A 27,127-nucleotide genomic window follows, 5' to 3' on the forward strand; every position below is an offset into this window, starting at 1 on the left:
CCATGACCATGTGTGAAAGATGGGGCAGAGGAGGGCAAAAGGACCTGCAGCAGGCCCGAGCTTGAGAAAGGGCACAAGAGGTTCCTGAACAGCCACGGCTGCAGCAGAGTGTGTGTGGGGTCACACCAGGAAGGGTGACATTCCACCCACCTCCATATCACAGCACCCATCAAACACTTCCAGTCCAGTGGAGGAATAAAGCTTCGTGAAGGCCTTTTTAAGAGAATTTTATTTGAGTGGTTCTTACAAAGATTGTTGCAATATGAAAGTCTTTGTTTGATAGAAATATCAAGCTGTCTTGTCAAACACACTGAAGTAACCCAAAAATATATTTCAGAGCTCACAGAGCTTAAAAAGAGCAAAGATTATATGCAACCACAACAAAACATGTTTCTGTATTTCCTACCCATTTTCAAACCTGGCTGAAATCCTTCAGCTGTGCCCCACGGCGGACATAGAGACTGATGTGGAAATGCAGAGATCGTTTTGTTTGGAAACTTAGACACACCTCACACAGTATTTACAAAGAAACTTTTACAGATACATTAATCAAAAGTTACCATCAAGAAATAAACCCCTTCAATCCTTCTATTCTTACCAATTATTCAGCACAAAGCAAGCTGAGTGGCTGCCTAGAGTCAGCTTTCAGTAGCCTGGTGAATCTTCCATTTATACAAAACACTAAATTTGTCCCTTCAGAACGTCTACCTTTGATATTAACCCTTAGCAGATCACCTACATTTAGTGAAGTGTAAATGTAATTGCGGCATTAAAAGAAAGGCTTTGTGAAACATTAAAAATGTCATTATGTCCCATCTGCCTTTTACAGAGAACTTGTTTTCTATGAGCTACTTCTCAGTTCCTACAGATCACCTTAGTCAATGTACAAGAATTACAAGGCAGAACAAGAAGTCAACAGCTTTGTATACAGTGGAAATGCTAGTTAGGGAGAATGAACACACTGCATTTCTGCTTACTTCATTTTATTTTTAAAGGTAGCAGGAAGTGTACACAAAATGACATTAAATCCTTTCCTTTAGTTTTATCTAAATAAAAGATAACTCAATCTTCCTCCAAAAAATAACTATGTACAAAACTGACTAAATCCATCTTCATCGTCGAACAGGAACCAGTAGTTGGGTTGCAGTCATGGAGTCTGGGAAAAGGCTATGGTACGTTGGAAGAGGTACATACGCTGCTGTGATCATTTTACCTGATCAGAAGATGAAACAGGCATCAGTATCTGGTCATTTCTGTAAGGAACTACATTAACTAAAGGTTTCTGTGTGGAAGCCACTCACCTGCAAACCACCTCCCGTGCAACGCATTGACAGCTGCAATGGCAGCAGCGATGGAAGGACATTTGACGTACACGTTGCCCTGTAATACAGAAGGGTCAGAGCTGTGAGAAGCCTGAGGAGGGTCCAGCACCGCCTGTGCTGAAGAGGCTGTGGCAGAGGCAAACCTGTTGCTCTCCTCCCGCCGTGACCGCCCCATAAATCAGACTGACGTGAGAAAACAGCTTTTTAGTGGCATGTGCTACCACACTGCTACCTTGGCATGAAACTGCTCTGAGCAGCAGTTTGCAAAGCAGAACTAATGCGGGCCTGACCCACAATGAGCGAGCAGTGATTGCTCACTTGCTCAGACAACCCTCCACAAAGAGCTGGTGCAAAACAAAAGCAGGAGGAGTTTGGCTACCTGTGCTGCAGGCCGGGCCTCCCGCTGGGCAGGTCACCAGCCTGAACCACACTTAACTGGATAGGTAAGTTCACAGCCTGGTTTTTAAAGGGCTTAAGCACTCCTCGGGCTGGAAGGACATCTGCTGCTTCAAGGAAGACCAGTACTGTACTACTGGTACGTGAACTCTACTTGAACAAGGACTGGGACAAAGGGGGAAATCCCCTCACAGGAGGGCAAGAGCAGCCTAGGACAGTATCTAACATGAGTGACAGAGGTTTTCCATTTGCACCTAAGGCACCAAACCAGCCTAATCCAGTGCACTGCAACACTCCTATTCAGTACCTTCAAGACACAGCCACCCACAGCAATGTGTATGCATTATTCTGGCTGCCCGCTTAAAGAGAGACTACTACCAGTAATCCTTGAACAGATCAGGTTCTAACTGAAACAGATTTTACAGGAAAAGAATGTATTATAGAATCACAGAATAGTTAGGGTTGGAAAGGACCTTAAGATCATCCAGTTCCAACCCCCCTGCCATGAGCAGGGACACCTCACACTAAACCATGTCACCCAAGGCTCTGTCCAACCTCACCTTGACCACCACCAGGGATGGAGCATTCACAACTTCCCTGGGCAACCCCTATGTGCCTCACCACCCTCACAGTATTGAGAAACAGAATCTGGCTTTTCCTTTAGCAGCCTCTGCCAGCCAGGACTAACTCTTCCCACTGTGATCTCATTCCTTCTCAGGGGAAAACTTGGCATCAGGGGCTGATGGTTGAGGCATTAAGCAATTAACAGAGTTGTTTTCTCTCCAACGCAGGCACTGGAGCTGCTGAAACCCTGACAGGAGATACTGCAACATAAACCTTTAGCTTTCCCTAACACACCAGTCTTTTCACTCACAACAAAGCCCATCTTCACAGCTGAATGCCGACAGCCCTTAGCCTGACAAGTCTGGGAAAGAGCCCCGAAGAGATGGGAAATGGGAACACTTAATAGGTAACAGGACCAGAATCTAAGCCTGGAAAACAGAACAGCACAGTGGAAACTCATGTTCAAACACAGGAGTTTTAAGTATCAGTGGGTATTTTATATTGGTGTCACCACCATGCTACCATGACAAAGTGGACTGCATTAACCAACAGCTAACTCATGATACAGTAGCTATAGTTTTCCCTTTTAAATCCACTTGCTAATGTGAACCAGATTTGCAGCTCCATGTGCTCAGAACCTATGTGATGCTATGCTGAGGGCTGCTGCTTTTTTGGGCTTGGGGGGACAGTGCTTTTGGGGGGGGGGGGTGTTGGGGGTTTTTCTGCTGTTGGGTTCCCCCCTACCTATCACAGGGCACTCTGTTTTCTCTGATACAATACACCACATCTGCCTCCCACCAGCTCAGCAGTGCCACACAGCAGTGATCCTCATGGTTAGGAAATGCATGGAAAGATTGAATGTGGTTTTATATACCATACAGCAGCTCATCTCCAGTCTAGTAAGTCAGGAACCAGGCATACCTGAGCTGAGTTTTTGTCTACATAGATGTGGATAACTCCCCCGTGTTTGTTACATTCCTCAATCACATCATCTTTAATTTCTGTATCCCAGCCAGCTTCTTCTTCACTGTAGGGGGTGAAGGAAAAACAGGACAGAGATGGAACTGTTATCACTCAGAAAAAAAAAAAAATCAACCCAAAACCCATCAAAAAACCCTCTGCCATATTCCAGTTCCTTACTCAGATGTTAAAGTCATCAACAAATGGCAAACAGACACAGACCACGATAAATCACTTACGTCTGAGGATTAAACATGTTGGAAAGCTGGAAGCACTGTGTTGCAAGGGGTTGTACTGAAGCAGCTGCAGCCAGAACTGTTGTAATGGAAGAAAACAGTAAGAGATCTAAGAACCTGCTCTGCATGGCTCCAATATAAATGAGTATCTTTATATAAGCTTTAAAAATCACAACATCCAATGGTAAGTTATAACTAAACAGAAAATTGAAGGCAGAAAAGCAACCTTGTAGCTAGACCCTTATCTATGATAGGCAATTTTAAATTGATCAATACAGAAAACAGCACAGATGAAGTACAGCTGAAGCCAAGAAGTGAAGAGCTAACCCTGTACATGGATCTTGGCAGATGTTCAATGTAAATATGTCAATGCATCTTCAATGCATCTAAAACTTCTGCCAAGTTGTGTGCCAGCAGCACCTCCTCATGGAAGCCAAGCAGCAGCTCAGGATGGAGCAGCACCACCCCACCTGGCTTCAAAGGAAGGAACAGACATTTCTGTACATCCTCCAAATGTATTTTAAGCATGCTGAGTTATCCTTCAAAGTATATCCCTACTTTTGCCCCCCTGGAAACAACCCCACACCCAAACCCACACGTTTTTAAGGACTAAGGTATGGCTGGGGAGCATTACCAACACTCAGGACATGTTATGAAGAAAGAGTGAAGTATTTAACATACATTCTGGTTTTTACAGTCCATAATCAGACTGATTTCCTGCAAATACTAATACAACACAATTTCGCAGGCTGTGGCCAAACTCTGTACCAGAAGCATTTCACTTCTAGACACCTACAACAAAACTCACTGGGGACAAGTCATATCAAACACTGCTTACCTTCATTCTGCTGAGATAGTCTCGTCTGCAAATCTAAAGAAAGAGTATACAGAGTTTGTTAGTGTGTGTGCATCGCTGTGTCATCACCTGCCAGCCAGGCTTTTAGCTGTATTCTTGTGGTTAAGAGCTTGTTCAGGTACCACAACCCACTCTCACTGCTCCTCTCTAGTTGTGAGGGGTTTCATCACTAATTTCAGCTACTCAAATGGAATATTCTGTACTCAACAGAAATTCCATAACCAGAGGCAAGCTTATTTCAAAGAGACTGAATACCTTAAAAGTAAAGACATGACCATGTCCCTTAATTCAACATGTAATTTCCTCATTGCTTTTGCTGTGCTTGATCTCTCTGTTAAGATGTATTTTGTTCCATGAGAAAATAATTACAGCAATTCTTACAGGCATTGTGAGTTTGGAATCTCTACTAACAGAAAGCATTTAAGCACGGAACTGTCCCAACATGACACTCCGAAAGCAGTCAGCAATTTCAAGTAGAACAAGAAGGTATTGAACCTGTTACCCGTCCATATAAATGTCGTAATGACACAAGTTACTTCGGGGTTTTTGCAATGCAAAACATTTTCAAGTGTTCAGAACATTTAATTTGCCCCAAAACCCCCCACTAATGTCTTGTTTAATAAATTAACATGGAGCTGTCCCAGTCTGAAGTAATCAGAACAAATGGAGACTTTTTATCCATTTCCAAGTTATGACTCTAATGCCTGTTATCTTTAAACCAACAGAAAACTCCAGAATGCAGGAAGCATCAGCATAAGCCTTTTCACTTCCACTTCAATTCACACAAATCCTAACTTAGTTAGAAGACTAAAGTTAACCATCAGCTTTTATTCCCCTGTTTAGAAGGCAGTGAAGTGACAGACCCAAGTAAGCTTCCCAGCTTACCTGGAAAGACCCAAAGGTGTCAGGTATCCTTTGGGATACTTTTTCCCCTAATAAACCCTTCTCCACAACACTGGGGAGCCAACTGGAATGAGTTGTTTTTTTTCTCTAAGTATTAGGCAGCAAGAGCTCTGCCTCACTGAGGAAGTCTTCCTCATATTCCTTCCTAAGTGACTTCCACAGAACTCCATGTATGGGGAACTATACTGAAAACAAGAGAGGGAAGGAGTAAGCTCGGAAGGCTGAACTGTAATAGGAATTGGCTATGTTTAGCATGTTTTCCACAGGGATCTGAACATAAAGAAATCTTCAGCTCCATGGAGTGATCAATACTGGGTAAGACTGTCTTCACCTGTATTCTCTGCACAAACAGCATGGATTTGGCCCCATCTATAATTAATTTCACCTAGTTAATCACTACCCAAACTCATCTGCAAATAAATGTGTTTTTAAAACATTAATAACCCCCCAGATCTCCTACATCCCTCAGGTTAGAGGAGGACAGAGACCCCTCCTCTGCAATTCTGGCACAACTGCACAGGTACACCCTGTACAACTGAACTCACCAGTGTCAGTAAGCCTCAAATGGGGCAAATCTATACAGATCACCAGTGCAAGCTCTGTTTACAGCCTAGTCACAGCTGTTCTAAACACATCTGCTACCAGTAGGTTGTAGGAACAGGTCTGGTAGGTTCATTATCTACCACCTCTGTAACATAAATCCTGTTCTTCAAGTAACTGAATTTTCTTGTTGCTCAAGACTGAAGAATGGTCCTCTCCTCTCACTTCTAAATTCATCTGGAATTTAGACTGTCGCTCTTCCTTGTCACCTCTTAATCTTCCCCACATGCAGCTTTAAATAGGATGTAAAAACTCAAATTAATACACCTGTCACGTTAAGGTCAAAGTACCTTCTTCAGCATGTTCCGTACATACAATCTGTTCAGCACGACTGAGAAGTACATGCTTAGCACAGAGAAAGCAGAAATATCTATGAAAGCATTTTGTGTCTTAAACTAAAATGAAGTTGCATCTTTATTCAAAACACAACTAGCTTTTAATAAACTGCAGCCTGCCAAGCATTACTCAAAGTGATTACTTACAACAGAACAGCAGAGCAGAGAGAGGTTGCGGATGATAACACCTATCTGCCCCTCTACCATGGGCACTATCTTATCTTTTGCATGAACTGACAGTTCCTTACCAAAAGTAAGGGATGTTTTGTGCCACGAAGCATGAGAAGCATGCCCTATAGCATAGTTTAAGTCCCAGATTTTCAGACAGTTCACTAAAGAGCAGGAACTACAAGCTGCTGCTTCAATTCCTTTCCCTGCTGGAATTCTCTCCATTGGAATAACATCCAAGTTGTCAGGTCTCCTGTAAAACTAGTTCTTTAGTTTGGTTCAACCCCTCTTGAACATGGGTGACCAGAACTGTTCATCAGTGTGGACTTTACATCTCAGCTGCTCAAGTATGCTACCTCTAGGAACACAGCTGCCCTTCCAAAAATGCAGCATGCTGACAGTTCATATTCACTCACTGATGAACTGGAGTATTTAGATCTATCTTCCTCCTCCTTAGCTGTCCTTCACTCCTAAGTCCCAGGCTATACAACTAGAATGCATTTCAATCCTGAAAGGTGAACAATGTACAACACCCCAAGAATGCCTTATCAACAGCCCGTCTGTATTTACTCACCTCACTCATACACTCTTGTTGACTATTGTTATTTATGCAAATATTAAAACAAGATCAGCCCAACACCTGAATTTTGGCTTCAACAACAGCCTTGGACCTTCCAAAAATGAGTTTCTCTTTTTTTGAGCCAGCTTTTTTTACACATCTTGTATTTCCTGTACTACCCACTTGTATAGCTTGATAACTTCTGAATGGCACAAGTCAAAAGTTCAGAGAGAAGAGCTCTACTACTGCTCCTCATGTAAGAAACTCAGTTTTATCAAAGACTGAGCCTTTAAATGCAGTTTCTCTGGAAGTATGCTGTATTTAGTAGTATTCTCCAGTTCACCCAACTTCAGTATGGCTTTTTAAGGACAGAAGTGAAGCCAGAGTAACAGGACTGGAAACTGGCCAGGCTGTGGTGTTCTTCCTTCCTTTTAAGCGTAGGTAATTTAGATGTTAGCACTATGTACTGTATCACACTTAAAATACTTACTGACAATACTAGATATCAAACCTCGTATTTCATGTACCTATTCCCTCACTAACTTGATGGGAGTTTTCTTACTACATTGAGATCTTACTTTCAGCTTTGCTTCTAAGCCTGTGAATGGGTTTTTCTCCATGTTCCTAGCTAACCATCCTCAAATTCCAAACTTTAATGACCAGTGTCCCTGCTATAAACCGAGGCAGTGAGACTCTTTTGGAACACCCTGGAAGTGTTTTTTCATTCAACCTCAGCCCTGCTTCCTTTTTGTTCTCTTCAGGAGTTGGTAAATCTTCATCTATGCTTTCATGTCTTTTACAAGGCCTAAATCTGATGAGGTAATTCTCAATTTTACTACTCCCCAGGCTAAAAATACAGGTTTATTATCAGTCCTTTTTCCTCTTCTTCATAGGCTCTGAGCTTATTCCTTATATCTTTGGAGGTAGTTAATCACCCAGTGCGGTGTGGAGCCCATTTCTAACAGGACTGTTTCTTCTTTCTGTGGAATACAGATCCAATATAGCATTAGCAATTTGGAACTGAAGAAACTTTTTACATCCTCACTGTTCAAACACCCAAGCTGCTCAGACCAGATGACTCTATGGCCTCATTTCTTCAACCACTGCTTTAGAAATCAGAAGCCTTACAGACCTACTTATCCTTCCATTTAAACTTGAGCAACTCATGATCCCTCAAGTCAATGGTCATTTCTATTCTCATCCATAACATCTTCATTACTTACCAAATTGAGTTTAAAATAGCATCCCCTCTTCATGAGTCAGTGAGTGTTTGATGAAGAAATTTGTCGGATATCACATCCAGGAATATCTGGGCCCCACCATTATTACTAGCAATTCTTCTCCAATCTGTATCAGGGAAGTTAAAGTCTCCCACAATGACATAATTCCTGGTAGTAATTTTCTCTAATAAGAGTAAAGAGATCTTTAATCCATAACCAAATCTCACTTTGGGGATAGCTCATGACTCTATGGTAGTAAAAAACTTTTTTTTTTTCCAAAGTTACTTAAGTTGCACATATCTGCATTACTCCTTTTGTACAATACAAGTAGAACAAACACCACTATTCCTACCACTTTCATTTCTAGTTTCTGAACATGCACATTCCTCAAAACCCTGTATTTGGCCTTATCACTTGTTCCTCCAGAGCCATATTGTCTCACACTGATTCCATGCTATCCTAACAGTTCAGCTGTGTCACACGTTTTCAGTCATGTTACTGATTTGGGGCTTTGGACTTCTTTGTTTCTAATATGGGGGTGGGAAAAGCATCAGTGTTTTGATTTCTCATTGACTATACCTGTTTCTAAGCAAGCCTGTCACACCATTCTGTCACCTATGTTACAGGCAATTTATCTCTAGTGTTGTTTATCTTTCCTTCTCCTGCACTGGATACACTTTTTCCTTGCCCCTGTGTCTTTTTCACCTTTTTCTTCTCAAATAGAAAAAACCCTATTCCTCAACCCACACTTCTTTTTTACTTGCCAGTTCCTATTCCTCCCATGGGGATATCTATAGAGAGACCCCATTATATTCTTTTAGCAAATGTCTACAATTTCATGTGTATGCTCTTCTCCAAACTGCACCTGAGTAACTTTGGTAACATGATTCAGGTGTATTTTAATCCTGAATCACTTCTGTCATGCTTTGCTGGAAGACAAACAGAACAATGCCCCCTGCTCTTTGTTGATTTCCTAACAGTTCTCTCACCTTCCAGCATCTAGTTATTTGTGACATTCACATCTTTTTTTACTGCTACGACAGTTTCATGCCATTTGTTCTTGCATTAATAAAAAAATAAGAAGAAATTCCACTCTGTAATTCCTCAACTCCTGGGTTACTTATTGCTCTAGTCCTGAAGCCGTCTTGAACAGTTTGCTGTTTAGGCCAGCTATGACCTAGCAGCAGCAATCCTGTATCTTCAACCTCATCCCCTCTCACAAAGTCTCAGTAACACTTTCAACATACCCACTTGCAGAACACACAAACTATAGCCAATTCCAAGCAACACACAAATTCCTTTATATACAGTGTCCCTCGTCACCAGGACACACACTGTATAAACCTAACACTACAGATCTGTTTTTTCAGAGGGGTTAATGTCTTTCCAGTTATGAGCCTGCTACTCTTAACAGTCAACATCTGCACTCCAGTAGAATTAGTAGGGGAATAGTAAAGATAAAGAGATGAAGGCTGGGGATGGATTAAATGAACTACAACAGATTTGCAAAAAATAATGCGAAGTGAATCACACCCAAATCTGTCATAGACTGTCACTGTTTATGAGTTCACGGAGTTGCACTGTTTTACAGCTTGTAAAACATGCAGTAATACCTATGTTCCCATTTTAAAAGATCACCAAATGTAGGTAAGTGCCTCTTGTCTCAAAACTATAAAGCATAAAGTATTTCTGAAGAATAAATAGGTGATTTCTTACCTGCCACAGCTCCAAATGCCAGAGACCCACTCATCTGCAGTGCCTGCTGTGCAGCTGGGGGAATCTGCAAACCAGTACCTACAGCAGAAGATGAATGTACTTTATAGCAAGCCATTTTCACTCAGGGATGCAATATCACAAATCCCACTGTTGTCAAAAGCTTAAAAATACCATTTCATATATTTAGCATAATATACTGTGGGGTGTGCCAACTCCAACCCTGCAAGCTTCTGTATTTCCCACCCCTTTCCTGTTAATCATCACACATACCTTCTGCAAGTCTTGCCATCAACTGAAGGCGACCAGTTGTTCCCAGATCAATTCCAGTCCGTTCCAACTCATCACTGTCCAAAAATGAACTGGCACTAGAAGCATCAGTGCGCTCAGTTACGTGTCCAACTTTCATTGGCCTACCAGCCAGCTCAAATCCATTGAGTTGTTCCAAGGCCTTTTTGGCACACTCAGAGTCTGAGAACTGTAGATTGGAAAAATACGAATTCAATAATACAGCCTAAAGGATTCAGCAACAGTTCTACCATATGTAATATCCAGCTACATAAACATGAGAAACACTAAGTTTAAGATAACAATAGCTACAAACTAACTTAAGTGTGCTTCATGTTTTCCATTTAAACCCAATGCATACAGGTTTGGGTATTTACTTTCACAAATTTAGATTGCTGAAGCTGGAGCATCCAGATACTGCAGTCAACACAAGTCATGGCTGCGGTTGTCTTTCAACACCTTCCAAGAATGAGCCACCTCCTTTGTAACCTCTAACTGCTATGCATTTACTGGCTATTCCTAACAGATGTTCTACTTTATGCTGTGTAACATCTCATTAAATATAGAAATGTTTTGTCAGCACTAAACCCATCAAATACGGGCTATACAGTGCTTCTGGTTTAATTTGCCTCCAAGAGCCACACAAACTGCCATGTCAGTCAATAAACCCAAGTTCAGAATTATGTATCTGAGGGTAAAACGAAAGCTGTTTTCAACTGAAAGTTGAAAATACCAGTCTTTTTTTACTAGTATCTTTACCTGCAGATGACAGCACTGCTTTATCAGGCACTGACACAAAGTACACTATTCCATCCTAAACATGTGCACTGCTCAACCACAACACCCACAGAGAACTGTGAGAAACAAACAAAAAGGCCACTGGTGCATCTCCTGCAACATGACATTTCTAAGTAGAGACTTAACAGAGAGTGCCAAGTAAGCTATACTACATGGGAAGGTTACATTAAGAAACTGTCTAAGTAGTCTGACAATTCCAGTCATACCGTAATAAATCCATATCCTTTTGAGCGTCCAGTTTCACTGTCCATCATGAGCTGAATACTTTCAATCTAGAAGTAAAAAGATAGCTATTTATTAGCATGCATTTTGGAATAAACTACGAAATATCAAACCAAAACCTGAATACAGCCCTGCCAAGTGCACATATATGAAAGTGAAACTACTTTTAATCAGTTCCTCATTCCTTCCTCAAATGAGTGCACAGGCAGCTGGCTGTGGACTTTGATACTAAATCAGCAGGGTGATGCACAATTTGTCCTTTAAGATCATCTACAGGCAGAGGCTTGGTCGTTATGCAACATTCCACCAGACAATGAGCAAGCAGACATCATCAAATCCTATCCAGAACGTTACAGTCATGGCATCTCATTGGCTGAGGAACTCCATTTCACAAGGTAAGAAAAGCAGTTTGCATGAGTTTGACCAGGAACTTTTAGAAAAAGGTGTATATTTTAAATAGTTACTAGCATATGGGAACTTTTACATCACAGATCTCAATTTAAAATGTATTACTAAGTCTTCCAAGAGCCAATTCCCAAGTGTTGGGAAAAGACAGCAACACAGAACTAAGTGAGATTTAGACTGAAGTACATGGCATCAATAGAAGGAAAAACCTTCACAGCTCTGTAGGTCAGCTTCCTAAACTACATTAATCCCACTGCCAGACCTTGAGAGGAAACGAGCACAGGTGGATTCATATTTAATAAATTGCTGCAATTTTCCAGGCTTCTGCACAACAGAATTCAAGAGATACACATCTGAATAAAGCATCTGAAGAGTGCTCTTACAGTATGTATGAGGCAAGATTAAGATCCAAAGATAGTATGAAAGGGACATCAATGGACTTGATGTATCTTTATTTTTTCCTTACATCAAGCAGCATGTTAAGTACGTTACCTTTTCCCTAACTAACAATGACATGCTCATGATACCTTAGTTAACACAACAGGGTTACATTTATTATGACTCCACTGGACATTTCCTATTCAACCTACTCTTTACACAAAAGACATTATTACCATGCTGCAAACTAGGGCTTAATGATCAGGAGTGAAAAGGGGGCAGTGTCAAGCTGTATGGGACACACTGCAAGTGTGTGTTAGTAACATGAGCAAAAGTCCTCAGAAACAGATGAAACAACTACATTCACAGTGAACAGAGCTCAGACCCCATCCTGTGCTTTGTGCTTTAAGCTGTGACATGGGGCCCCCATTCACAATCATGTCAGAGGAACATATTTACAAGCTGCAGAAGCCAGATACGATGTAGGAATTGGGTTTTGTAAGGGTTTTTGCTCTATAATTTAGGTATTCATCAAATTCTCAGCTCTCCTTCATAAAAGCTGCCATCCAAAAATCAGTGGAGCACATTACACATCAAGGTTCTCTTCTCCAATACTACGTATTTAGAGCTCTGTGGATGTACAGGAACAGAAGAGCAAGAAAAAGCAGAAGTGTTCTGCAGGTGTGAAGCTGAATTATTTCCAGAAGCTGCAAGTACTCTACAACTAATTTGGGGTTTTAAGAACTACCAAAAAATGAAAATGTACCCTGCCAAATGGCTCAAAAATTCCTCGCAGCATATCTTCAGTTATGTTGAAGTGTAATGATCCCACATAGAGCCTCATAGGACCAGCACTGCCCTTCTGCAGATTATTTGCCATTGCTGCTGCTCTGTTTTTCTCCGCCTAAGGAAAAAACAAAAACCTTCTGTAAGACTTTAATAGCACCCCTTAACATAAGCAGTACACACCTAGCAGACACACTAAAACATACAAGCTGGTTTATAATCTGCACACTCTCAGTTTGACTTTAAAACCTACAAAATCCAAGCCCATGACCAAGAACAGAGACACGACTTCCAAAAGCCTTCAAACTAAGTAACTTGATGCAGAATTCTAGCTTCTATCTAGTAAATTAACAGCTTCATTTTTACATATGCTGGAAAGCATACACTACAATTCTGTAACACTATTACAGGTTCATTATTACTGTATTTCTTCTGTATTTTCAAAATGCATTTATATCACTTTGAATTGATGTAATTTGCTTGTCAACTATGGGAAACAAGGTCCATTTACCATTAGCTTAAATAATCTTTTCTGGTACTTTTCCAAACATTCAACAGTAAACAAGTTTTCCAACAGTAAAGTCTTCCTACAAGCCAAACACAACACTGCTCAACAAGAATAAAGTTGAGGTTTATAACTCCTTACCTGTGATGCTTGTACTATGATTGGTACACCCAAGACTCTCTGTCCAGTTAGTCCTATTGCCAGTGGCACTGAACTAACATCAACAAATTCAACATAAGCAATTCCCTTTGAACGCCTGGAATTCCTATCAGAAATCATTCGCACATCACGAACCTGAAAGGCAAGGACAGAAATCCTGTTAGAGATAAAAGAAAGAACCTAATGCCTTAAAAAAAACCCACAATGCAGTCCATTTTTTCCAGTAAGGAATTGAAACCCAATTATTTGCCAAGTCCATGGTTTTGTAATTATGTTGCAAATCTAAAGCAGCATAAAGCTATCTTAACAGAAGCAAGCTAGCATTAATAGCTGCTATTCCAAGTCAAATGCAGTATGCTACAGGAAAAAGGACAGCAGAATACTTGCAGCACTGTAACACTAAGCCAGAACCTTACAGCTGATGGAACAAATGAAGTTTTTAAAAATTAAAAGTTAAATTTTTTAATGACAGTAGAAGTGGCAGAACTATCTGCCAAAGAATGAAGTATCTGGAAAATAAAGCTGTTTAAATCAGAATTGCATTCCCATGGTTTACATCACCTGCTGAGCAATGAACTCCTGTTACATTACATTTTCATGTTCAGAGCCTTTAAGAATTAGCTGGCCATCACTGATTCCCCCTTTAACCTGTACAGGAAGCTCCAGAAAGCCACTTGCTTAAAATTCTGTAGAGTATTAATCCTGTACTAGGACACCTTTTGGAGGTATTCAGAATCATTATAACCTCCATCCTTACCTTTCCTACTGTAGAGAAAAATTCTTCCAGGTCTCTTGGTCGAATTCTTGCAGCCAGCTGCATGCAGAATACTGTTCGAGCATCCCTCTCTTCAGGGGTAAGATTATCAATAGGTTCTCTGGAAAGAGAAAGGTTCAGTTAAGAAGTAATATGAATTAAGATAACTCATCTCTGGACTACGTATGAAACTTTAAATAACCAGTACTTTAGAGTCTGGTGGGGAAAAAAGTTCCTGCCATTTTATAAAAGGGCAGAGTCAGGAACTGAAGGGAATGCCTGGTATTACTATAATATTTACTTCATTAACACAACTAAGCATGTTTCAACTGTTACCATTAAATATGACTGGAGAATTACATATTAAGTAATATGTAATGTTATGTATATGTAATTTAGCCCCAGCTAAACAGAAGTGCTATTTTGCTACTATCCAGAAGGTGTAGTAGCACTAAGGAGCTTGCAGTCAAAAAGATCAGATGAAAGGACCGGAAAACAAAGGAAACGTTGGAACCTGCACCCAGTTTCCAGTCATGTAGTATGTACTTCTATTTTTATGAATATTAAAAAGCTGACAATACACAAGAAAAGTTTAAACTAAATTATCTCAGAAAGCGTTTGTTAATAATTAAAAAGAAACAAAGCAAGATTGGTTAATTTTAACTGCATTAGTTTAAGATTAGTTTAATCTCATTAGCAGCACTCTAAATCCAATTCCCTTAAATGAGAAGCCTAAGAATAGATAAGCACCTCCTGGATTTCAAAGATATTTGGCTGCTCTACAAATAACATCACTACATACTGGATAGAGAAGAGAAGCATTTGTGCAGTACTTTTCCATTCTGTACTTAAAATTATGAAGTATGATTTAGCAGAAAAGTTAATTCAAATCACAACACAAAAAAAAGCTTGAGAATACAGAAACACAAAAAGAAAACCAAGGTATGTTTTTCAAACTGACATTTACGTAAGTGTGCATTGTTACTGGGGGAAAAAAGAGCTTGACATGGGGAGAAAACAACATCTTTTCAATGGTCTCCTCTCAGGGGCTACCTGAATGAATTCCAGCATTACTTGTGAGTATAAGCTGGAGAGCAAGTACACATGCATTATTTCACCATTACTTTTCCAACTTCAATTAAAAAAAACAAACCAAACCCCATCACAAACGTGTAAAAATTCCTACCTAACAGGGCTCTTGTCTTTCCTGAAGGGACTTTTGCTTCTGGAGCGCCTTCTGCTATGAAGAGAGATCGACAAGATTATTAGAAAACCTTCAAATACATCAGTCTGATTTTAAGCAGATGCAATAAAGAGCAAAGAAAACAACCTTAATTTGATGCTGTGAGGCAGACCAATCTTCCCTCTGATGGCACTGTTGAATTTTGGACCAGAACTACGGTAAAAGCAAAGACAGATGTTACTCACTAGAGTACCCCGTCCACCATCTCCAGTCTGTGCCCCCAGTCCACTGGAGGTGCTCACCCACCCTCACACCTGAACTTGTGAACATTTTCCATTAGCAGCACCCATCATATGCATAAACTACGTGCAGCACTCCAAACTGTAAGGCACAGACTATCCTCCCTGCTCAGTTTCAACTGCCACAAAACCCCAGCACAGGCAGGACGCCAAGGAATAACCAAATCATGGGTCAGTCATACATGGCACATTTGCACATGCAAAATATTCTGAGCTGCAGTCACTGCTGTTATCTTTCTGACATAGTTTCTTGTCCACAGGCATTTTCTACCTACTGTGAATGCAAAGCAGTACCTTAGCAGCCTGGAACTCAGCCTCAGAGTTTTGAGATGGGTTTGTGGTGATGACAGGACTATTTGCTCAGATGTAACATTTTAAACCAGAAAGTTTCATGAAATTTGAGGTGCAAGGGGAAAGCAAAGTCACTCCCTGCAGATGTCCGCAAGGGACGCATTCACTAATGTTGTTTCAGGTGGACCCACATGGTATGAGTATGTAAATACTGCCTCCTTCAAGTAAAGTTCTTACTAGGACATCAAAACAAAGAACCAACTAAGCCAGCAGTTAACTTTATATAGACATGTCACCCAGAAGGAATCCAGTCTCCTGGCTGAAGCTAATTTTAGTTCTCCAGGCATCACAGAACGTATCAGAACACATGGCAATCCGCCCACTGCTTCCACGATAAGGACAGTCCTCTTGCTAGTTACTGTGGCACAGGGTAACAGTCTGTGACATGAATAGAAAGATTCAGCCTATCTTGTTCTCCCTGAACTTGATCTCCTTGTAGATACAAGCAAAAGAACACCACCTGTTAATGTTCCTCTTGTATATCCACTGAACAGGAGAGGCACTGCTCACAGACTGAATGCTAGGGGCTTAGTCTTTCCATCTGCAGACTTGATTCTTTCTGCTGTGGCTATAAATTGATATGAAAGCACTCTGAAAGACACAGCAGGCTGAAAACATCAACTAGTCTTTCACTAAATCCATTTAAGCCAACCAAGTTGTCTGATAAACATCATCTCGCTACTCAGTGGAGCGGGAATGCTTCTGGTTAAACGCAGCATCCACAAGAAGGATGATCATTTTTAAACATGTCATGACATAGGTAGAAGTAGTGGGCCAAAATCTAAAACCATGCTGGCCAGGTTAAAGCAGGGGAACTATGGTCCTGGGTAACACTGGAAAAAGAATGAAGAAAAAAAGACCATTCAGAAACTACTTATTAAGAGAAAATAACTAGTTATTAAGAGAAAAGATAATACAAAACCAGGCACATGTTAAGATGAGATCACTACTCATCAAAAGCAGACTTTTTGCCTAGGATAAATTACTCCATTTCCTACTCCAGTTCAAACAAACAAAAGCTGAGTGTGTCCATTCAGGTTCTCCAATGTCCACCACACATCCTGCCAAGGCTGCAGCTGGAAACGCTGGTACTAATTCTACAGGTTGGCTTCTTAGCAGAGACAGGATTACTGTGCATCTTCACACCTCCTGATGTAAAACATGGTGTTCTCCGTTTCAATCCAAATGTAGCAAGACAAACCAATGACTATCTATATTTTGTTCAATACACTGCAATACCAGAGAAATTGCCCATAACAGCTATAGACAAGTATCATAACAATGAAAAAGATCCCTCACAACCATTTTCCTCCTGGCACAATGTATCTTGAGTCATTAAAACAGGCATGAGGTTCTGTATTCATGGCCATCCTTTCAATCTCTTCTTGAGGAAACTGGCTTGGAAGACTGAACACTAAAGCCTCCGAGTTTCTCCAGATGAAGAAAGCCCTCTGAGACAGCCAGGAGAATCCAGCAATTCCCAACCAAACGATAAGATGAAGGACATCTCCTCCACACAACCCCACACTGGAGGTGACAAGACTAGCAGGCTCCATATCTGGAAGGCTGAAGATCTTGATCAAGTGTACAAGGCAGTTTCGAGCCACGACAGTAGCACTGGCAGAACCCAACAGCTACTTCAATCTTATGAGTGCCAAAAAACTGCAGATAACACTCCAACTGTGCACAGCTGAAATCTTCAGAGCTGAAATCTGGAGCAGCTTCACAGAGGCTGATGGGCCTGTTCCTGAAGACAAAGCAAAGCTGGGCGGACACGATCTATGATCCCAAATACACAGGATGGATGGAAGCACAGGATGCCACTGCATCTCAGAGCCAGGAGCTGCACTAGGTTTTCACTATTTTGAGCAATCTGCTCTAGTGGAAGGTGTCCCTGCCCACAGCAGGCAGGTTGGAACTATATAAACTTTAAGGTCCCTTTCAACCAGAACCATTCCGTGATTGTGAAAATGCCAACATCCAGCTGACTTGGTGCAAAATGAGACCTCATTTCTTATTTGCATTTCAAAAAGGAATGTTTCCCTGGGTTGGAATCCAGCCATCTAGAAAAACATTCATGTGCAGAAACCTGTGCAAGCCTGCAGTTTCTCAGAAGGTAAACAGTGTCTTCTGCAGCATCCTGAGAGTTTTCTCCATCGTGGACAACATTACGTGCCATGATTAAAAATATACGTCCGTTTCAAAAGCTAATTCTGACATGATTCTGAGATTTGACAACAGTTGGGATGAGACACAGACAAAAGCAGACGCAAAGAGCGGCCTCGGGTGAAAGCCGAACACACAGCCCAGTTCTCACCGGTGAAGGGGATGCAAAGGGGAGGGCAGGAATACAGAACAGCAGAAGCACAGAATAAATACCAATGAAAAGATGGGTTTGGAGAAATGACTTGCAACTATCAGGAACTACGCATAGCAGAAGTGCTAGCAAGCCAAGTATCTGAAAGGAACTGAAGAATTCTTCTAAACAAGTCTGAGAGAAAGCAGGGCAAGTATGCAATGTGTGGGCATTAGTGAAACAAGACGCTTCCAGTCTGGATGCATAAACATGGAATTGTTTATGCAGTAAATGGTTAAGAGCAGCAACCCAGTAAAAACCTTTGTAATACAAGCAAAAGGTTTTATGAGCCTGTAACTGAAGCCAGGCTGTTACTCATTTCTGACAGTTAAACCATCAGGTCCATACACTGAAGATAGGGAGGAGATGTAGAAAACTTGATTGTTAGTTTAGTTGTGTGATGAACCTTGTTTTCCAGAGCTGTACACATACCTTCACTTGCTTTTGCATTTCTGAGTTCAGGTAGGAATGCAAACTAGCAGGAGGAACTGGATACGATACTGCCTTCCTCCTCTTGACTCCGTATTTATTGACACTCTCCAGCCCTAACCTCTCACCTTTTCCAAGATGATTAGCGACCAACACAGAAAGCAGAGTGAAACTTTAAGCTTCCACATCATACACTGAAGCAGCACACGTGCAACCCCACATCAGTAACCTACTAGGGACTTCTATAGCGGCCTCTGAATCTCCGATCTCTACTCCTGGAACGGCTGCGTCTGCGTTCTTTGCTTCTGCTCCGTTTTCTTTCCCGGCTTCTGCTCTTTTTCCTTTCCCGATCGCGGCTCCGTTTCCGCTCCTTGCTTCTGCTCCTCTTCCTGTCATGGCTTCGACTTCGGCTCTTGCTCTTTTTTCTCCTGAGAAAGAAAAACGCATCTTTGGTTACACACACAGGCTCAGTGCTGTCACTCATCTCGCACTCCGCAGTTCCTCTAACCTGATGTCACACTGACAGGAAAACCCTTCTGCTTGTTGGTATTTTTACAAGTGTCCTTTGGTGGTTAAGCATGTCTCAAGCTCTCAAACTTATTATGAGCCACAATAAGGTGCTCCAAAGCACTTTCTTACCTAAAATTATATAATCACTGAAAAAATGTTTCCAGGAAGAATAAAAAGACTTATAAAAGACTCTCCTGTACATAATAAATGCAATACTTCATGTGTCTTTCAAACATAAATACACCATCTAGATGCTAAGAATAAATTATATTTTTAGAGCAAAATAAAACAAGACATAATAGAAGTAGAAAGGAAGAGACAAGTCTGAGGGAAAGAAAGGTTTTCTCTTGGTACTCCCTGCCATCAGTCTTCACATATTGCCTAAGAGTTTTGCTTCCTACTTGCTACTCCCACTCATAAGCCACTTCCTCTTCCAAATCTGCAGCTCTTACAGGTTGGAGGAAACTGCAGATCTTCATCACTGTAACCATTCAGTTGGAAAATTTCAACTTTTTATATGTCTATGTCAACTATACCTCACATCTGAAGACCACTGACCCACTTTTGGGTTATTTGCAGGTTTTTTTCCTTTCCATCTCAGTCTCAGACCACGAAAACTGAAGTCCCTTAGTTTTTAAAACATGTATCTGTGTATACATTCATAAAACATATGTTAAACAGATGCTCAAGCCAATTACTTGAAGTAATTTAACTCAAACTACATTTGGGGAATAAGCAATTTTGCTGCTAAACTTCTGAAATTCACAACATCCTTTGCTACTGAATTTTTCCTCTCCTCCTTTTGGGGCTCCAGATTGCACACAGCATCTTCTGTCAAAGCGGTCACTCATGCATTTAACTTCTTAGGCCATACTCCCCTTTTTCAAAGGGTTCATCCCTGGTACTCTCTACGGCTGTGGGCAGACTTCCAGTCAAGTTAACTCAAAAACTGAAATGGGGAATACGCCACAGGAGCAACATTTCTGAACAGACACGAGGGTACCGTTAGAAAACCAGAGAAGGAAGTGAAACTCCACACAATGACACTGCAAGACAGCAGCAAAACACTTGACTTTTTTATCTTCTACAATAACTTTCCCTTCTAAACTTAGTTTACTGTTTTTCTGAATTGTAAATATAAACTCTGAACATACAAGTCCACCATGAAAATGGAACCATGCGCAGAAAGACAGCAAATGCCACTGTTCTGGTCTCAGAGAGGCTGCAGCAACTAAGGAAATGAATTGATATATATTCCAGTATTCTCCTAATTCTACCACAAATCAAGGTCAGAACCATTTCTAAGATTTAAACCCCACTCTTTTTTTCAAATCCCAGTTTCTATTTTGAGACATGGCAGGCAAACAAAAGCAGGGTACTAGATGCCATGTATGTATTTTAAAGAAACAAAAATGCAGAACTTAAAAATACTGGGAACAGCTGCTTTTGATAGGGCTTTAATAGCCAGCACAGTATTGTTGAAACACACATGTAAGATATAATCAATTTTAGATTATTAGATTGCAACCTAAGTCTGTTGGAAATGGACTGCTCATTTCTCTGGAAATACATGTTCTCTGGATCCCCCTCATGAATCTCTCTGATTTCAGAAGATGACAACAGCACACATGTTGACACTCAAGTGAGCTGTGTATTACAGACACACACTGGTTACTGTTTAGTGAACTATCAAATTGACAATTATTCATCCTACATCAACTATCACATCATCAAATGATGCTTGTAAGGTAGAGAATTTATTTCTCAGACTTAAACCCCTTCTATTTATTTGGAGTATTTGACTCTTATGCAAAGCATTTTTCTTCAAGGATTTTATTCCATACAGGCTGGGTCAGCAGCAGTGTTCTGACCCTGGAATTACGCTTCCTGAAGAAGCTGGGCTTGGACTCTGCTTGTTTGAAAATGTTGTAATTTCAGAGTTTAGATTACAAAGAAAAAACTTGCAAATTTTTGTATCTGGGGAGAATAGAGGGAAGGGATCCAACACCCCAAAACTTCTCAAGGTGCCAGTTATCTTTAAAGGCTTTGAACTGTTCCAAAGCACATAAAATTCTACACCAAATCCATTTTTAAAATGCAAAATCCACTGCATTGCTAATGCAACAAATAAAAAATTAAATATGCTGAATGTAACAAGCCTGTATTTTTAAATAACGCCAGCATTAAATGTTTCCATGATTTTGATGACACCAGTTACAAGGGAGTAACTATATCTGCAAACAAAGAGAACATTTCCTAATTGCTGTAGTTGTAGCACTTGCAGATACCAAGCTTTTCCATTTTATAACCCTAAACAATACTGACATGCATTTGCAAGGTTACAAAACCCAGCAGCCTCCCCCAAAATGCAGAGAACTGAGAAAAGACTCACTTCTTGCTGCGTTCTTCATGGCCATTGGCACTGCTCAATTTGTTCTCATCCTAAGCAGGGTTGATAGAAGAACATCATGAGGACGAAGCGGAAACATTTCAAGTGGTCAAAGGGTAATGGGAATAGGAATAAGAAAATACAAAACAAAAATTATAATACTAAATTACTTGTTTGCAGTTTAATGTGGAAAGATTTAGAAAATTTAGATAAGCATGTTTAACCACTTTGCTGCTTATATTTAACTCATACAATTACAAAATACAAGACTTACATCATTTAAAAGTGTGTATTAAATTGTAGGTACTTCCTTACATGGTTTAGAGAGCAAGTTATCCTGTAGAATTCAGCACTCAAGTGGTTAACTGTTATTTCTATAACATGTAAGAGGAAGTTTCAGGTTTGTGTCTGTGTGCCCCTCTGATAAGTACCAAGGCTATATGTCTGCCTAAGCCCCGGTGGCTACGCTAGCAGCAGCCACTATGGATTTCCTGTGACCGATGCCATTCCCGAGATCTTCACTCATTTTCGTTGAAGGGTTGTAAGAGCTTGATGTCACCTCTGTCACACATCTCGCCCTGAAGCAAACAGGGATTCACACTGCTTTAGTAACGTCGACTCCCAAGAAAGTCATCAATAATCCACCAGTCCAGCCTAAACATTCCCTATTTCCATACCTGTTTACATGGAAAATATCCATGTTAAACCAGGACACAAGAATTTTAAACATAACAATTTACAAATTTCTCTTCAAGATTTTAACGTAACTGCTAAGTATTACATAAAAAAAATTATACCACTTAAAACTTACAAATGCTCATCCAAAATTCATCACATGGTTGCAATAAACACTGCAGAATAGACTAACAAGAACTGCTATAGAATTTATATACTTGCTTTACAATTTAATCACATCACTTACATCAAAAGAACAATTCCTAAGCGACTTAAACTGAACATACATGTTTTGTGACACCAGTACTAAAGCATGCATAATGTTAACACTTCACCACCATTTGGTGGAAAACAACAAAAGACAGTATTCATTTGCTGCTGGTCTATGGGAAAGACATCACTACGCTCATTGAGAAAAATTTTGCATGAAAAAAATAGACATTTCCTAATTCAACAACTCGGACAGAGAAATACAAGAGCTTATTTTGGAATGACACCGCAGACTGTGATACTGTCTTTTACTTGGTAAGAATGTTCTATTCAGGGATCCAAGAATTTCCATCAATTCGTTCACTCAGCAATGAATTTTCATCTGCCCTGTTAAAAGATTAACCACCACCAGCCTTCTGCATTAAAAGCAAGTCTCACTCTTCTTGCACCGAGCAGACTGTTCAAATATTTACTTGCCATGGGACTGGTGAAAAGGTTATTCTTGGAACCCTGCTGTTTTCCCAAACCACTGCATTCACCTTGTTGCTATACCAAACTGGACCTGGCAATTTTAGGAGAGGTTTTTGTTTTCTTGGTTTTGGTTGTGGGGGTTTTGTTTGGTTGGTTTGTGGGTAGTTTTGTTTTGGTTTTTTGTTTGGTTGTTGCTTTTGGTTCTTTTTTTGTTTGTTTAAACCTAGGGGACCACGGTACAGCGATACGTCACTCAATTACTACCTTATGATTGACAGTTCACACTGGAATCAAAGGTGAATTCATGGGAGTAGAGGTGAGATATCGTTAGGCAAGTCTACAAAGAGAGATAGATGGGCATTTATTCATCACGCTGAAGTGAAACTACTGCACAATATAATTACATTAACAGTATATATTTACTTGTAAGTTACATGTAATGCATCTCCAATAAGATAAATCATGAGGGCTCCAGGGATGTTAGTTTACAGTTCAGCAGTAGTTTCATGAATAATGCTAAATTAAGGTAAACAGGACCTCACTGGCAGATTTTTCTCACCTTCTTGTAAGGAGCTTCAAGCATTGCTTCAATATCAATATCATCAGCCATTTTTCAGGATACCTGAAAGAAGAAGCAAAATCCACCTGAGAACAAAAACATCCTCATGCTTTATATACCAAAGGCTTTTCCTTAAGAGGTCACCAATGCATTAGCTCAAATTGAAAAACCAGTGTCTCAGAAGACATTTCCAACAAGAACTGGAATGAAGCTTTGCCCACTGAGATGAGGAAGAATGTGACACAAAGCAATTACAGCTGCAGACAACAAAATGCTACCGAACACAATTAGCCAGTGGAAACCCCAGAGGTGTCCACGTATTTCCTTCAAAACAAAGAGCACAGATGATTTATGATACAGAAACACAGGTCTGGTGGCCATCTTGAGAACTACCAGAGCTTGATCAAAGGAGTCGAGCGACATGTAAAGAACACAGTACAAACATTCAGGCAAACCTGTTCACAGCTTCCCAGCATTTGTTACCACATTTACTGAGCTGAAAACTTGTCAACACTAATGTCCTTTAAGAAATTTGGCCTCCTGCATAATGAGGGCCACAAGAGACAGAGTTATGGTTCAAGCATTAAGAGCTGCTGAAGCATACACAAGATCCATCCAGCCTCGAACCTCAGACGCCAGAGAGAAAGAAATCCACCAAGCCATATAACACCAATCACCACACATGTGTTTGGGTTAGTTGTTTTAAATGGTTCCCCTTATTTTCAACTTCAACCCCCCCAATGTAATTATGCCTTTATTACACTCTGAATCCCTTTGACATGTTATTTTCTTTCCTGTTGCAGGTTTGCTATTAAGAACCTCTCAAGACTCTACACTGAAATACAGAGACTCAACTTCCTCCAATTTCTTAATACAACAGTGTCTCTCTTTTATGCTTTCTTAGGTTCAGAAACAGCCAGCCCTCCAGATTCAACTCAGACAGCCCAAGAGGGAAACTTCCTGCATGTGTGCCATAAAACAGATTTTTGAAGATACAAGTTAGTTTTTACACCTTTGTTACAGGTATTCCTGTAGGAACTGTGCTGAAATGTTGCCATCCGGAGATTTGACCAGCAGAATGAAATCACTCTAACAGCCTTTAAATTGTTCACTCATAATGGGAGATTATCATACCAGAGCTGCACCATGCCTAAGGATTAAATCACTCTCCCACTCACATCTGACCACTGCTCATTAATAAAATGAAAAGTAAAACATAATCCTTTAGCAGTATCAGAATACTGTAAATTCACACTCAGTTACTTCACTGAGGCATGGTAACCTGAGTTTCAAGGTATTACCTCTTGGGCTATAGTACTCTCACAAACATGATCATCTTTAGCTTAATGGCTCAATTTTACTTTTTTGGCTTTTCAACTTATCTACATACATGATTTATGCACATGATTTAATTCACCGCTGCTCTGTCAGTATTTGGTATGAACAAGTACCTCAGTATGATTAAGGATATCAAAAGCCCCAAGCCAATCCCAGGACTCTACAACCAAACTCCCACCTGCAATGACACGTCCATATGTGTCATTTAGCCAATGTATCAACCAACCTGTGGTGGGAGCCTTCATTCCACTGAGGGATGGCGGGGACCAGAACAGGGACCACCAAGTCAGAAGTGGCATAGAAAAGTGAACAGGGAGCAGATATTACTGCAGTGACCCAACTACAGAAAGTAAATAACTGTCATCCGGTGGCTTCAAAACAAAGGTTCTTATTCACACAGCATTTAGCCACGGAATTCACTGTTACAGAGCACTGGGGATGCTAACAAAGGGAAAACAAAAACAAAACCCACGAAAGCTGACAGAAAAAGCTTTTCATTAAACAAAGACATGCCTTGTGACCCTGAACCACAACTATGTGACTGAGAGCACACAGAGAGAAGTATCGCTGTCCCACTTCCTGCTGCTTCTATTCTTTCATAGGCATTTACTGATGGCCACCATCACAGACCAGATCCTGAGTTACACAGACCTTTGGTCTCACCCCGTGCAATCCATGCTCTTTGTACTCTGTACATAACACATTCATTGGTGTGATACTATGTTTTTATCAGAATACCTTCTGTTCATATAACACAGTTCTACCATCAACATTAATTCATGTAATGCACATAATAATGCCACATATAAAGTTGTTATTCTTTAAAAAATAATCAAGAGTCCTTATTCATTTCACATTAGTAGAAAATCGTAACAGATTCTCAAGTATCTGTCATTAAGCACTGAAGCATAAAGCAATTTATAAAAACCTTTTGGCTTGCTCAAAAAATTCTGCATATGCCTGACAAAACCCCCTAAACAAATAAAGAAAAACACAAGAAAAACCCCAAAACGTCAAAACAAACAAGGGATGAACTACACTTGAGATTTTGTGAGTCTACAGAAAACCTAAAGGGGCACGAAATTTACTGCTACTGGCCCAGCCAGTATTTTGACGGCAGATTCCATCTTTTTGCTGTGTTCTATTACATAAAAGGAGTCCTCTCCTCGCCATTATTTGCTTTAGGAATTCCAGGAGATGACAATTCCATTCTCGCTTTGCAAGGAGCCTCCTGGAAAAGCATCAGGAGAGTTTAGGGAGAAGGCCGACGGTTCGGGGAGGCACCTACGCCCGGATGGCTCCCACCCGCATGCTCCCTCCGTGCGATCGCAACGAACAGCATCGGATTCCCGACCACTCCGCCGCGGTGACCAAACCCGCCCCGTTCCGCCGGGGCTCCGGCCTGCTCCGAGCGCGGCCTCGTCCCCTGCGCGCCCGCAGATCACCAAGAGCCAACGCGCCGGCCCGCCCCAGCTCCCAGCGCAGACCCCGGGGCCGCTCCCCGCCCGGGCCCTGCCAGCTCTGAACACAGGGCTAGAGCCCCGCGCCGGCCAGGGCTGGTCACTCTGCACAGCGCCATCGTGGGGGAGCTCGGGGAGGGACAACGGCGCGACGGGGACGGCCGGGCCCGCCCGCTACGTGGCCATAGGAACCACAGAACCCCGCACGGCCAGGCCGCGGTCTCAGGCAAGCCGCCGAGTGCCCCGGGCGCAAAAGAGCGCAAGGGGAGCACCGGCGGGGAGACCAGAGACGGTCCCTAGGGACACGGCACAGGGGCGGTCAGGCCGGAGGAAGGCGGCCATGGCGGCGGGAGGGGCACAGGCCTCCCGGGCCGCCCGCAGGCCAAGGCCTCAACGCTCCGCGGAGCAGGCCGCAGTTCTCCCAAGCGGCGGGGTGAGCGCTCCCCGCCCGGTAGCTACCTGCGCCGTGGGCGGGTGCTGTCCTGGTTCGGATGCCCGAGGTTCGGCTCCTGGTTGCGGCGCTAGCGGTGGGGGATGGGCCCGAGGGCTCAGGAGCCCTCCACAGGGGTCTGAATGTGAGATGGACGGCGCCGCTCGGCCAGCCCGAGAGCGGCAGGCGGCGAGGGGAAGCGCGACCGTGGCGGGCGGTCCCCGGACCCGGGCTGGGCCCCGGCTGTGGCACCGGCGGCTGCTCCCCGAAATGGCGCCCGCCGCCACTCGCTGCTCGCAGCTCGGCGCTCGGCACGGGGCCGCCCAGGGTCCGGCGCAGG

General features: G+C 41.7%; 1 protein-coding gene across 9 annotated transcripts; it reads right to left on the reverse strand.

Moving 5' to 3' along the window:
• Nucleotides 1–211: 211 nt before the first annotated feature.
• Nucleotides 212–27,127, reverse strand: RBM39 (RNA binding motif protein 39). 9 transcript variants are annotated; one of them, XM_061441517.1, is made up of 17 exons: nucleotides 26,817–27,123; nucleotides 23,560–23,622; nucleotides 21,648–21,697; nucleotides 18,979–19,173; nucleotides 15,458–15,523; nucleotides 15,314–15,367; nucleotides 14,131–14,248; nucleotides 13,356–13,508; nucleotides 12,690–12,827; nucleotides 11,125–11,190; nucleotides 10,106–10,310; nucleotides 9,836–9,913; nucleotides 4,317–4,349; nucleotides 3,482–3,557; nucleotides 3,204–3,309; nucleotides 1,302–1,380; nucleotides 212–1,213 (listed from the first exon to the last, which is right to left on the reverse strand). In XM_061441517.1, the coding sequence occupies exons 2-17, from the start codon at nucleotides 23,608–23,610 to the stop codon at nucleotides 1,113–1,115; spliced, it is 1,569 nt and encodes a 522-aa protein (XP_061297501.1). In that variant the 5' UTR covers nucleotides 23,611–23,622; nucleotides 26,817–27,123; the 3' UTR covers nucleotides 212–1,112. The 9 variants fall into 9 exon arrangements, with proteins under 9 accessions (XP_061297501.1, XP_061297502.1, XP_061297510.1 ...); XM_061441518.1 differs by having other exon boundaries at nucleotides 15,314–15,364; nucleotides 26,817–27,121; XM_061441526.1 differs by lacking the exon at nucleotides 15,458–15,523 and adding an exon at nucleotides 23,265–23,337 and having other exon boundaries at nucleotides 15,314–15,364; nucleotides 26,817–27,120.

Source organism: Pezoporus flaviventris, unplaced genomic scaffold, assembly GCF_033815535.1.
Source record: "Pezoporus flaviventris isolate CSIRO_AGI_PZ_B2104156 unplaced genomic scaffold, CSIRO_AGI_Pfla_v1 ptg000213l, whole genome shotgun sequence".
Lineage (NCBI taxonomy): Eukaryota > Metazoa > Chordata > Aves > Psittaciformes > Psittacidae > Pezoporus > Pezoporus flaviventris.

Excerpts from the sequence above, each read along its gene's own strand:
- RBM39 (XM_061441517.1), bottom strand. The coding sequence starts at position 23,610 with ATGGCTGATGATATTGATATTGAAGCAATGCTTGAAGCTCCTTACAAG. Across the intron at positions 10,311-11,124 it reads AAGGATATGGATTTATTACG|TTCTCAGACTCTGAGTGTGC; the intron begins GTATGACTGGAA and ends TCCAATCTACAG. Across the intron at positions 1,214-1,301 it reads GCACGGGAGGTGGTTTGCAG|GTAAAATGATCACAGCAGCG; the intron begins GTGAGTGGCTTC and ends TCTTCTGATCAG.